This window comes from Fundulus heteroclitus, unplaced genomic scaffold (assembly GCF_011125445.2).
Source record: "Fundulus heteroclitus isolate FHET01 unplaced genomic scaffold, MU-UCD_Fhet_4.1 scaffold_313, whole genome shotgun sequence".
NCBI classification, from domain to species: Eukaryota; Metazoa; Chordata; class Actinopteri; order Cyprinodontiformes; family Fundulidae; genus Fundulus; species Fundulus heteroclitus.
Window position 1 is genome coordinate 53,044 of NW_023396723.1, and position 14,457 is coordinate 67,500.

At 38.4% G+C, this 14,457-nt stretch overlaps 1 protein-coding gene across 1 annotated transcript in view; it reads left to right on the top strand.

The window, feature by feature from the left end:
* Positions 1-9,017: 9,017 nt before the first annotated feature.
* The window catches only part of LOC105922423 (spatacsin), a 79,991-nt gene continuing 74,551 nt past the window's right edge, over positions 9,018-14,457 (top strand). Inside the window, exon 1 of the mRNA XM_036130249.1 lies at positions 9,018-9,419. Coding sequence (XP_035986142.1) covers positions 9,220-9,419 — 200 coding nt within the window. The 5' untranslated portion in view covers positions 9,018-9,219. The remainder of the gene's footprint in view (positions 9,420-14,457) is intronic.

Sequence of the window (14,457 nt, forward strand, 5' to 3'; positions counted from 1 at the left end):
ATATATATATATATATATATATATATATATATATATATATATATATATATATTTGTGTGTGTATGTGTTATAAATATAAGGATCAATTTGTTAAATCTAAACATTGTGGTCTTCATTATTTCATAAAACCGCGTCACATGTGAACCTTTAGGAACAGACTTTTTGGGTGAGTATTAAAGAGGTAAAATTAATAATATGAGGAAAAAAAAGTCCTAGGTCAATAAAGTAAAAATAAACAAACAAACACAAAAGTGATAATGTTATGATAAAAACATCATATTATGAGAATTAAGGGGGAACATTTCCAGAATATTCAGTTTGGAGAATTATTTCACTCCTGGAGTAACAGGGCCAGGTTAGATTATGTTAAATATTTTTATTCTTTAATAGAATAAATTCAGGAGAATGAAGCTAAAGGGATACGAAAATAAACTTGTAATATTACAAAAAGAATACTACGAATACAAAGTATATTCAGAGATTAAAGTCCCTCTGATACTGTTTAAGTGACTGAGTAACTGCAGATTTGCCACATTTAAGATGGCGGACGCTCTGACGCATCGCAGCATAGGCAGAACCCGCCCAATGACGCGTCTACTCTTATATTATGTCTATGGTAGTGACCACTGAGCTATATTATACACTGGAGTGCTAATCACCGTCTGTTTGAACGAGTCTCTGTGAAGCCACCAGCCGCCATATTGGTACTCCCTATTTTCCCCCAGTAACTAGGGAATATGTTCGCTACAGCATCGAATAACGAGGATTTTCTCATGTTCAGGGGGGGCTTAAGACTTTTAAAATGTCAAATGCCATATAGTTTTATGTTATGTTCTAAAAATATCAAGTACTGAGAAAGTCATGTGCTGAAATATTTTGCATTTTATTCATTTAAATATATATGTTTAACATTTATAAATATATAAATAAAAATATACAAAAACATATATTTTCATATGTGTATACATATATATACATATACACATACTTATATATACATGTTGGTGCTGTCATCATAAGGGCAGGGAACAGTCGGAGAATAACAGCACACAACTACATCAAGTTGTTTCCACGAGCGACACGTCACACGCCACCACTTTATTTTACTTCACACAACAACATTGCGCATGGTCCACAATTTATAGTCACACCCATTAATGACGTCATTGAAGAGCACTCATTAGAATACACATGACAACACCCCCCACTTGCTCTTGCACTATACAATCGTCATTCAAACATTTTTTTTTTCTCTTTTTTAAACATTTAAAACAAGTTATTTTACATTCCAAACATATAATGCATAAATTTTCCTAGTTTTAGCTTTGTGGCAGGTTTGGTAAAAACGTCTGCAACCATATCTGCTGTTGAGCAATACACAATGTTTATCTTTCCATCATAAAGTGCAGATCTGACAAAGTGATACTTGATATCAACATGTTTACATCTCTGACGAAATACTGGGTTCTTTGACAAAGCTATTGCCCCTTGATTGTCCTCAAATATTGTAACTGGCATATACATGCAGTCTTTGTCCATTCCACCCAACAACTGTACAAGATACAAACTTTCCTGTGTTGTCGCTGCCAATGCCATATATTCCGCTTCGCACGTAGACAGAGCCACAGTTTGTTGTTTCTTTGACTTCCATGAGATAACAGGTCCATTTTTATTAAGGCTAAAACAATAACCTGTAACGCTTCTCCTGTCACTCTGATCAGTCGCCCAGTCTGCATCGCTGTATGCTATGAGCTGAAGTTTCTCCTCGCTCCTCTTAAAGCATAAACTCTTGTCTATTGTCCCTTTCAAGTATCTCAACACGTGTTTTGCTGTTACCAAGTTACACTCCCTTGGTTGTGACAAATATTGTGAGAGTTTACTTACAACCCAACTAATATCAGGTCTTGTGCACATCATGAGATATATTAAGCTTCCTATAAGCTCACGATACAATCTTGGGTCTACAAGTTCGCTTTCACTTTCAAAGTTTAACTTCTGTTCACATGGAGTGCATCTAGTACCACATTCAGACATACCAAACTTCTCCAGTATTTTAGTTATGTGCCTTTTTTGGTTAACTTTTATTTCTCCATCTGTCTGTGTAAAATCAATGCCCAAAAAATGTTCAAGCATCCCCATATCTCTCATCTTAAACTTTGCTTTCAGCATGTCTTTAACACTGTCCATTAGAGAATCCTCACTCGTTGCTATAATAAGATCATCAACCCAAATGACTACAATCACTCTATTATTTGCTGTATGTTTTGTATACACACAGTGATCTGCTTCATTTTGTACAAAACCATTTTCAGACAAATAATCAGATAGCATCTTGTTCCAATTGTGTCCTGATTGTTTCAAACCATACAACGACTTGTTAAGTTTAAAAAACAGTTTTTCACCAAATTCTGAGTTAACCATAAAACCTTCAGGCTGTTCTATATACACTTCACAGTCACCAGCTTCCTGGCTGTAGCCTTTTGCCACATACCTGGCTTTAAAAGTCTCAGCTCCATCTGCATTCTCCTTGATGGTATAAACCCATCTACCCCCCACTGCATTTTTACCTTCTGGCAGTGTGGCCAGAGTAAATGTTATTTTCTTTTAAGGATTCAACCTCTTCCTTCATAGCTTCTACCCACTTCTCAGACTCAGGTGAAGTCAGGGCCTCTTTAAAATTTTGTGGTGTATTACACACTAAACGATAGCAATAATCAACATTGTTAAAATTTGCTGTGGCAAAATCATCACTATCTGCCTTACATTCGTAGTCCTTTAAATACAGAGGCACTTTTTTCTCTCTTTTGGAGCGTCGTAGACAATGTTCTTCATCTTGCCTGATATTTGTGTTTCCCACACTTGAAGGTTCAGCACGCATCTTTTTTGTTCCTTCTGACACCTGCTGTTCTACTTTTAACTCTGACTTAACAGGAACAGTTTTTCTGTAATACTCATCCTCCAACTCCTCTGGATCAGTCTGAGTTTGGCATTCATTTTCAGGTTTAGTCAGAAATCTGACTAACCTGTGTTTACACACCCTTCCTGTAACTGGATAATAAATCAAATATGATGGGCTGTTTTTATCATAACCAACAAAAACTCCTTCATCACACCTTGGGTCTAACTTTTTCTTATTTTGTTTGTAAGAATAGCACACTGATCCAAACTCCTTCATTTTAGAAAGATCAGGTTTCTTTCCTGTCAACATGTAATACGGCGTTTGCCCCAGACGATTATTAAAACACCTGTTGCGTATAACTGCAGAAGTCATTACAGCATAAGTCCATAATTCTTTAGGCAAATTACTCTGAATCAGCAAACACCTGGCCATCTCAAACAGGGTTCTCCAGCTTCTTTCCGCCGTCCCATTTTGATGGGGAGAATACGGCGCAGATGTCTCATGTCGAATAGCATTTTTACTCAATAAAGACTGATAATCTCTTGACATGAACTCAGTGCCATTATCTGATCTAATGCACTTTACTTTTCCATAGGGGGCTACATCTGCAATAAACCTTTCAGTAGCTCTGACTGTGTCACTTTTAGCTTTTAGAAAATAGACAAATATTGCACTTGAAAAATCGTCAGTAAATGCAAGTGAATACCTAAATCCTTCTTTTGCAGCAGGCTCAATAGGGCCAGCTAAATCTGTGTGCACTAGCTCAAGGGCCGTTTTAGCTTTTGCATCAGCTTGTCTATTTCTACTCTGGGTAAATTTCCCTTTAATACATGTTTCACAGTATAGTTTAGTTTTATCAACCTTCCCTTTAATTTTCATACCTTTCACAACATTTTCTAGTTTTAATACATCTTGAAAATTACAGTGACCTAAAATCCTGTGCCACTCTTGAATGTCATAGCAACCCAAAACTTTATCATCCTCTTTATCAGCAAAGTCATTTTCATCGAGAACATCAAGGAAATACAGCCTATTGTACACGCTGATGTCAAACCTGGTTCCATCCTTGCAGATGAGTTGATCGTGTCCTTGTTGAAAGTTGACCGAAGCTCCCTTTGCCGTCGCTGCTTTAACAGAGAAGATGCTCTGGGGGTAGGTGGGGATGAACAGCGCCCTCGTTATCGGCACCTTCACGTTCCGTCCCTCGGTGTCTCGCAGCCACACCTCTGCATCGCCTCTCTTCTGTGCCACACCACTTGTCCTCGTCCCATCAGCAAGCTCCACGAAGTGTTCCTCCGGTCGGAAGGCATCATCAAACTTTTTAAACTTGTTCAGGTCATTAATTATGTGAGACGTTGCACCGGTGTCCACCATCAGTCCTCTTTGTTTCAAGCCGCTGATCTGGCTGTCGCTCATCTTGAAAACAAATGAGTGATCATCCCCTTCGATAGCCTGTTTCACACTTTCTTTCTTCTTTCTTCGACAATTACTCTCTTTATGACTGGAGTTTTTACAGAAACTGCACCATTGTCTCTGTCCTTTATAGTTCGTCAGACATTGTCGCACTTTGTGTCCCTTCTGGCCACAGCTGTAACATGTAAACTCTGGGTTTGCTTTTTGTCTCTGCATCCCTTTGCTTGAGAATCCACTGGCTGTCATCACATTATCTTCATCCATGTTAACTTTTAACTTTTCGGTGCTTTCATAATTTCTCAACTTAACTTTGAAGTCACCAAAAGTTAATTTGTCATCATCACTTTGAGTTATGTGAACAACAAATGGCTTAAATGGTTCAGGCAAACCTTTCAAAGTCATGGCTATCAACAGCCCATCACTCAGCGTCTCTCCAGCATTTCTTAGCGCTGTAATGGCAGTTTCAGCCCAAATAATGTAGTCTGTAACAGTCTCGCTGGCAGCTTTCTGGAGGGATGTCAGTTCTGTGTAGAGGCTAATTACCCGCGGCTTTCCTTTGCCCGCATAATGGTCTCGCAGGATCTGCAACGCCCTCCTGCCGTCATCTGCCGCCTCTCTCATAACCAGAGACAAACTCTTGTCATCTAGACACTGGATCAGCTCGGCGTAGGCTTCCTCGTTTTTATCCGAGTCGTCATCTTCATCGGCGTCTGCATTCGGCTCCACCTTACGCAGTATTGTTTCTTTCAAGCCATGCACCCGGAGATGTCCCAGAAACTTTGCCTCCCACAGCTCATAATTTCTTTCATCTCCATCAAAGCACAATCTTTGCCATCGACTTCCATCTCCCTCCTGGGCCCATAACCTGTTGGCGCTGTCATCATAAGGGCAGGGAACAGTCGGAGAATAACAGCACACGACTACATCAAGTTGTTTCCACGAGCGACACGTCACACGCCACCACTTTATTTTACTTCACACAACAACATTGCGCATGGTCCACAATTTATAGTCACACCCATTAATGACGTCATTGAAGAGCACTCATTAGAATACACATGACAACAATACATATATATATATATATATATATATATATATATATATATATATATATATATATATATATATATATATTTAATATGAATAACATGTAAAATATTTCAGCACCTAATTTCCTAGTAGTTGATAGTGTTAGTACATCCACTGACTGTAGAATTACCTGTAAAACGTTTTCACTCAGCCAGAAAACTGCTTGTTGTTGCAACCAAATCCTATGGGATTCTGTGAGAGTAGGGAGTAGCAAGATGGCGGCCAGTGACTTCAGTTTTGCGGCAAAATCAGCACTCCAGTGTATTATATAGCTCAGTGGTAGTGACACGCATAGACATAATATAAGAGTAGACGCGTCATTGGGCGGGTTCTGCCTGTGCTGCGATGCGTCAGAGCGTCCGCCATCTTAAATGTGGCAAATCTGCAGTTACTCAGTCACTTAAACAGTATCAGAGGGACTTTAATCTCTGAATATACTTTGTATTCGTAGTATTTTTTTTGTAATATTACAAGTTTATTTTCGTATCCCTTTAGCTTCATTCTCCTGAATTTATTCTCCTAAAGAATAAAAATATTTAAAATAATCTAACCTGGCCCTATTACTCCAGGAGTGAAATAATTCTGCAAACTGTGATTATTCTGGAAATGTTCCCCCTTAATTCTCACAATATGATGTTTTTATCATAACATTATCACTTTTGCGTTTGTTTGTTTATTTTTACTTTCTTGACCTAGGACTTTTTTTTCCTCATATTATTATTTTTACCTCTTTAATACCCACCCAAAAAGTCTGTTCCTAAAGGTTCACGTGTGACACGGTTTTATGAAATAATGAAGACCACAATGTTTAGATTTAACAAATTGATCATATTCATAACACATTCACACACACGCACACACACACACATATATATATATATATATATATATATATATATATATATATATATATATATGTGTGTGTGTGTGTGTGTGTGTGTGTGTGTGTGTGTGTGTATATATATTTATTGCAGCACAGGAATGAGGCATCTTCTCTGATCCACGTTCACAATAACAGAACTCAACTTTTTTCTGCCACATACAATATGGCGGTGACGTTGACGTGCGAACCTGCGCCCTATGACGCGTCTATGGTGACACGCGGGTCTGTTTTGCTACACTCTCTTGAAACTACGGAAAGCGCCGAGGGTAAAAGAAACACAGTCCGTAGAGCACGGTGGGAAAAAACATTAGGGAACGGTGTGTGTGTTTTGACGCGAAATTAACGGCAACAAAAAAAAATGTCAGCGTTGTGGTTAACAAAGTTAACGGGTTAAAACGGACAGCCCTACTTTATATACATTTTTAAAAATCCATAATATTACTCATTCAGGCCAGAGCGGGGGATGTATGACCAGAGGGGGGGGGGGGGGGTCACAAACAGACTAGATAGATAGATAGATAGATAGATAGATAGATAGATAGATAGATAGATAGACAACCACACTCCATACTAGTAAGTGGCTGCTAAAAGTTTGTTCCCAACCGCCATTAAATCCAAGAAGAAGAAGGTTTCAACCTCTAACATATGCAAGATAATGGAGAAAATGAGCATGGGGTTTTCACTTTTTGTGGACGATAGGGCAATTTGGAAGAGGGGAAGAAATCTCAAATTTATTGGTAAAAAGCTACAGGACGTTATTTCAGAAATAGAGGAGTGGTCATATAAATGGGGTTTTAAATTCTCAGTAGATAAAACAAAGACAATGTTTTTTTTTTTTTTTTACAAAGAAAAGAATTGGTACAGAGGTAAAATCAAAGCTGTATAATCAAGAATTAGAAAGAGTGAAACAATTTAAGTTTTTGGGGTTATGGTTGGATGAGGGAATAACATGGAGTGTACATATCCAGAAAATACAGGACAAATGTAGGAAGGTGTTAAATGTTATGAGATGTTTGGTGGGAAGTGATTGGGGGAGGACAGAAAAGCGTTGAAGGCAATTTATTGTGGATTAATTAGATCAGTACTGGGTTATGGGTGTATGGTGTATGGATCTGCATCAAGTTCATCTCTAAAAAAGTTAGATAACATTCAGTTTCAGGCTTTGAGATTATGTACAGGGGCATTCAAAACAACTCCAACGGCAGCACAACAGGTGGAAATGGGAGAAAAGCCACTTGAGTTGAGGAGAATTCAGTTATCTCTAAACTATTTGGTTAATTTACAGGGACATAATGAAGATCATCCAGCACAAAGCACTTCAACATCTTGTTGGGAAATGGAGAAGAGGGAGAGAAAAAGCTTTGGATGGACAATTAAACAAAAAGCAATGGAGTTAGAATTAACTGATTTAATGTTCAGTCCAACCGTACCACTGCCAGCAGTACCACCTTGGATACTACCTGAAGCAAAAATAGATATTTCAATATTCAACAAGAAAAACAATGATAGGGTGTGTATTTTGAATTTAAATACAATACAGATATATTAATAGTTACTACAGTTTCATTCAGATCTACACAGATGCATCAAAAAGTTTAGTTAACAAGATAGGAGTATCTTTTATTGTTCCAGACTTTCATATTACAGTAGGAAAGAGGACCAGTGATAATATATTAGTATACACAGGAGAAATGCTAGCAAGTCTGTTTGCAGTGCAATGGGTAGAAGAAATATGACCTCTGAGAGTGATTATTTGTTCAGATTCATCTTCATCACTAATCAGTTTAAAGAGAAGCCACTCAGACAGTAGGCCAGATATTTTTGATAGAAATTCAGCAAACATTATACAGAATTCAAATGATGGGCATTACAGTAATATTTTTGTGGGTACCAGCACATATGGGAGTTACAGGAAATTAAATGGCAGATAAGGTTGCAAAGGAGGCTACAATAAGAAAAGACATCGATGTGTCAGTTAAAATTAGTAAGATGGAAATAAAAAGCATAATTTAACAGAAGATGAAGGAAAAGTGTCAAAAGCAATGTGAGGAAGAGAGGAAAGGACAGTGGTTTTACATGATTCAAAGGAGAGTAGGACAAATGAAATGTGCAAAGAGGAACAGAAGAGAAGAAACAATTATATCAAGACTTAGAGTTGGGCACACAGGATTAAACAGTACGTTATTCAAAATAGGTAAACATAACACTGGCAGTTGTGAATACTGTGGTGTTCTTTATAACATATACGCGTGAGTCGTTCAACGGTGTTCCGAACATCAACTCCATTTTTATTATTCTCCTTCACTTCCGCTCCAAACATCCCCAATACCCACAACACATTAGATCATAGCGCCCACAACAGGACAATGTCATTAAACATTTTACAATATATCACAAATACTATGAGCAACAATAGACAGTAGAACATGTTATGCTTCACTATAAGAAGTATAAAAGAGAAAGGAGGGAAATGGTTCAAAATCTAAAAATGAAAAGAATATACTTTGATTTAATAGAAATATTTAGAAAAAACTCAAGACATAAGTGTTATGTAATTGTTTTTCATTATCTTAGATTAATTAATACAATTGAGAGGATTTGAAATTTGTTTTGGTTTTGTTGATTTGGTTTGTTTGTTTTGTTTAGTATATTAGCCATTCTGATCCACACTCCATACCAGTTGGTGGCGGTAATGCACCTTTTCGTTGCGTGCCAACCGCCAAAAAAATTCCATAAAGAATAGGAAGAAGAAGGTTTCGGTCAGCTGACGCTGGAAGTAAAGGCACATGATAGAGTACCTGTTTACAAGAGAATGAAACGTTAAATCTTCCCGACACTGTTATCCAGATATTTAAAGACAATTTAAACAGTTTGTTTATGTGTAGAGGATGTGAGTGTTGCGACCAAACGTTGTTTTGGAACCGTTGTGGAGATGTTCGATTGGCAGAGCTCCATGGAGGTTTTGGTTGTTTCTGAGAACCAGCACTGTGGTCAGTTAGGAGACATCAAGAAGGCCGAGTTGTGTTATACCGGCTCCCTTATCTGTTGTCTGGGTGTCTCGGGCCAGCTGGTACTGTGGAACCCTGCGGACAATAAGGCCTCTCCGGCTGCACCGGACGGCAGCTTCACAGAGTGAGTTCTTCTGATATATTCACTTCCTGTGTTTGAGGGGGAAAAAATCCGTAATCCTTTTTACTACGATTGAATTACTTCTTATTTTGTAGCCTTACTTGCATTTAACTCTCCTCCATTAATCAGCGTTCTTTAACTTTTATGTTTGACCCATGTCACGTATAGAACGTTTATAAAATCCAATTAACCCAGTTAGCGTGCGCTTCAGAGGCGGCCAAGAGCTTCAACAGTAGATTTATTTGCCTTTATAAATGTATTGAAAACAGTGACATTTAAGCGCTTATTCTTATTCATTTGGATGATTGTTGCTTACAGCAAATGAAAATACAAAATTGAGGTCCTCAGAAAATCTGCATTTGATATGAGACTACCGTATGTTCTCTTTAATACAGAAATCAGAAATCTATTGCCAGGTACCATTAAAAAACCTTTTAACGTGACTAGAATAATAATTTATTTAATTTCAAGTCGCCTTTCAAGAATCACAAGGACACCGTACAAAGAGAGAAATAAAACACAATCAATTAAGACAGAAAAATAAGCAATATCAGCACAAGCAATAAAACTAGGCAGTGAAATAAAAATTAAAAACGAGAAATGGATGTTATTTTGGACATGCAATTCAAAAGAGGCACATCTTAAGTCTAGCTTTAAAAACAGAAAGTGATTGAAAGTTGCGAAGATCTGGAGGAAGTGAGTTCCAGAGATGGGGAGCAGAGTGGTTGAATGCATGAAGGATTGCACAAAAATAAGAGGGAGTGGGGTTGTAGATGGATTTGAAAGTGAGAAGCAGAATTTTGAGTTGAATGCAATAGTGGACACACAGCAGGGCGGGAGTGGGACTCATTTCCAGCCCTGGCTCAGACTGTCCCACTTAAGATAACGACCTATTATTATTATTATTATTATTATTATTATTATTATTATTATTAAAAGAAAATGTAGATTTATTTCATATCTCATCCTATTCCCTTTAACTTGTGGGCTTTGTGAATTTAATATCTTTTTAATGATAAAAAAATATATATATAACGGGTCACTGATATTGTTTAGGTATACAAAGCAGTTATAATAGAACTGATGGTTGTTTGTTCACATTCTTTTACAACAGCTCACCTGTTTCTTCCATATTAACTAACTCTGCTACTAACTCTAAATCACTTTTTGAAATAGGGCTGGGCCTTTATTGTATCGTTTTATTGTTATCTTGAAAATTCCTTTTTGTTATAAGAATTTGGATTTATCTTGACAACGATAAAATCTAACTTGTGGTCTCTGAAAACTCCCAATACTGCCAATGTTGACATCATGGTGATGGCTGCGTGGTAAGGAAGCTCCCGACAGAATCCGAGTAATTTTATGTGAATCCCCGAACAACTGGAGTAATTTACTAAGTTGAAAGCGACAAGGAAAAGGGGTTAGACGTTTGTTAGATATCTGTTTGACTTTGCCACTGGGTGACGAGGCAAGAGGGAACTGGTGTGAATGTGAGGCTAAAGCTAACAACTATCGAAGGAACTAACACCAAAAGAGCAGCAGCAATGGGCGACCTGGAATTGATTCTGGAAGAGCGGAGAGGATTTCGAAAACAAAATAGAGAACAACTGGGATCGATAAGAGAAGAAATAACCAAGGTAAATAGTGGACTGAGTGAGGTGGAAGAGCGTATTGGAAAACTAGAGGGCAGAACTCAGGAAACAGAAGAGGTTCTGACCGACATGTTAAAGCTAAATATTAGGGCTGGGTATTATTAGGAACCTCACTATTTGATTGGTTTCAATTATTGGAGTTGCGATTCGATTTAAAGGCTTTGATTTTCATTTAGTAAAAAGTAGTAAGACAAAAATAATTTAAGTTCCTATTGAGAGTTTGTAAATAACTTACTTATTTTCCTGCCCATGTAAACATGAATGTGACCTCACATTTCTGAGCAAATCAACATTACAATTGGCAAGTTATCAAGAACTACTTTGCACAATGTCAGAACAATATCAATAAACTGTGCTGTATAATTGTGCTGTAAATTTAATTGAGGTCCGCATAATTACGTTACATGTAATTTAGGTGCCCACTTTTAAGAGTCATTTTAAGGAACTTGTAACATCAGCGGTTTCAGCTTAGACCCATCATTCCTCCTCTTCCCTCTAAAGAAGCCATTTACAGTCTTTATTTATGCATTTTCTCACTATTTACCCCTGGCGTGCATCAAACCAATCGGGGTAAAATCCGATCACCTCAACGCCTCTAACCGGTATCATTATGTATAAATTATGCTGACACCAGACGTCACCAGAAGAAGTGTTGCTTTTTTTTTTACTGTCACTTAGGAACCAGAACTTGAAAAGCTGCACCTATACTCATCAATTCTGGGGTTGCAGTGCATAAAAAGTGCTATATTTCCTATAGGATTCCCTATTTAAGATTATTAGTGGGCTAAAAGCGAAGCAGAAACTCTTTATTCCGTCCGCTCCAACCACAAACAAAACGTGCTCAGAGAACAACTTCAGACTCAGCCTTTGGCTTGGGTAATTGCCCTGCGCCATAGAGGAGATCTGTCTGGTCAGCGCAGAGACTGAGATTAGAAACCTGTCGCTGTGAAAGATGATGCTGATGGTTCTAAACTGTAACAGGCTAGAAGTGCATGGAGCTGAAAAGAGGGAAACATCAGCAGCTGGATCATGCATAAAGACACAGCGAGAACTTGTGTGTTTCAAGTGTTGCAGCTGAGGGGAAAATGTCGGACCATATAGGCCTGATTCACCAATGAGGTTATACAGGGGTTGGACAATGAAACTGAAACAACTGGTTTTAGACCACAATAATTTATTAGTATGGTGTAGGGCCTCCTTTTGCGGCCAATATAGCGTCAGTTCGTCTTGGGAATGACATATACAAGTCCTGCACAGTGGTCAGAGGGATTTTAAGCCATTCTTCTTGCAGGATAGTTGGCTGGGCATGACATGATGCTGGTGGAGGAAAATGTTTCCTGACTCGCTCCTCCAAAACACCCCAAAGTGGCTCAATAATATTTAGATCTGGTGACTGTGCAGGCCATGGGAGATGTTCAACTTCACTTTCATGTTCATCAAACCAATCTTTCACCAGTCTTGCTGTGTGTATTGGTGCATTGTCATTCTGATACACGGCACCTCCTTCAGGATACAATGTTTGAACCATTGGATGCACATGGTCCTCCAGAATGGTTTGGTAGTCCTTGGCAGTGACGCGCCCATCTAGCACAAGTATGGGGCCAAGGGAATGCCATGATATAGCATCCCAAACCATCACTGATCCACCCCCATGCTTTACTCTGGGCATGCAACAGTCTGGGTGGTACACTTCTTTGGGGCTTCTCCACACTGTAACTCTCCCGGATGTGGGGAAAACAGTAAAGGTGGACTCAGCAGAGAATATACATGTTTCAAATTGTCCACAGCCAGGCATGGACTGGTAATCGGGCGTACCGGGCATTTTCCCGGTGGGCCGACATGCTGTTTGGGCCGGCAGACCCGACATGTATATTAATAATATGTATTATTATTATTATTATTATTATTATTATTTTATATATCTGCCTTGTTATATTTGCATAATGCATGAAGAAAAATAAAATCAGCAGCGCAAGAGTCTGTTCCGATCATCCTGCCCTTACCACAGGCTACTGCAGCCTATTGGTTATCATCCCTAACAGTCTAAAGGGCTAGGCCAATCATAAAGTAGAAAAACACCTTCACGCTCCATGTGGAACTTTGTGCAGCGGTGTTCACAGTAGTAATGGATAAGAAACGCAAGGGAGGCGCAGAGAAACTGCACGAAAAAAAGAAACGAGTTCTTCAAACGGATGCTGCGAAATGTGTCAAACTGACTGACACGTTCCCAACAGCAGGCCCTTCATCTGCTCTGGTGTCTGAAGTAAAATATAGTGGTGGTGGTGGTCGTAGTCAGTGACGTGCGGTAGGGTTCATAGCTGGTCAGGCACTGACTTCATCAGAGTCAGATTTACAAATATATACACTCTACAGAGTAGACTCGTTGCAAAGTGCTGAAGGAGACTGATTGAGCCAAATAAATTCACCAAGATACATGGAAAAATATTGGTTCTTTGATGAAAAAAAAATTGTCATTTGATTGGTAACAGTTTATGAGTTATGATGGATTTCTGCATTTGTAACACATTCTAAAACTATAACCCACATTACGCACATTTTATCACAAAAACAAAACATGAATAAGCATCGCTGTCTTACCTCTACTTATAATTTAAGTCCCTGCGGCGCTCTTTCTGAACAAAAATATCATAATTTTCCGGTAAAAGTTCTCTTTATCTTCTTCAGTTTTAAAAATCTCTCAGTCTCAATGGAGCTCACTGCCAGGGAGGAAAGCCTTCCCTGATCAGTCCTGTTCGAGCTGTATGTTTAGAGTCTTTTTAGTGCTTTACTTGTTTAGCAAAACTCGCTAATAAAACATCAATAACTTGTTTTGACTCTACTATTTGGGGATCACGAGCGGTGCCCCTTGAGCACCCCCTGCCTAGCGGCCAAGGAACTGCCGGCCTCACCTACAACCAGTTCTTTGCTGTTTATGATCGGCCAGCACCACGAAAACATGTTATCTGCACACAGTTTGATGACCAAAACACAATTCGTAATCCACATATATTAAATTGTGGAAAATCAGTTCATAACTGTTTGAACAATTTAATTTATGATCTAGAGACAGGAAGATGCATTCACAGAATGGAAGTCAGCGCAGTTAACATGGGATTGCGCAATCCCAGGGGAGGCCAAGCTCGCTGCGGCCTCACCGGCTTCGCTATGAAGCGCCACCAAGGATTTACATGAAAAATAGCGAAAAGTCTGCGATTTTAAAGAAAATATGATCAAAAATTAGGAAATTAGATAAATAAAACACTTATTACAAATGACTGAGTAAATAAAAATTTATATTATGTTATTATATATTTTCTTTCTTTCCATGATGACAAGTGAGGCATTTCTCTGGTTCATTTTGTCATTGGCATCCTTTTTTAAACAGTGAG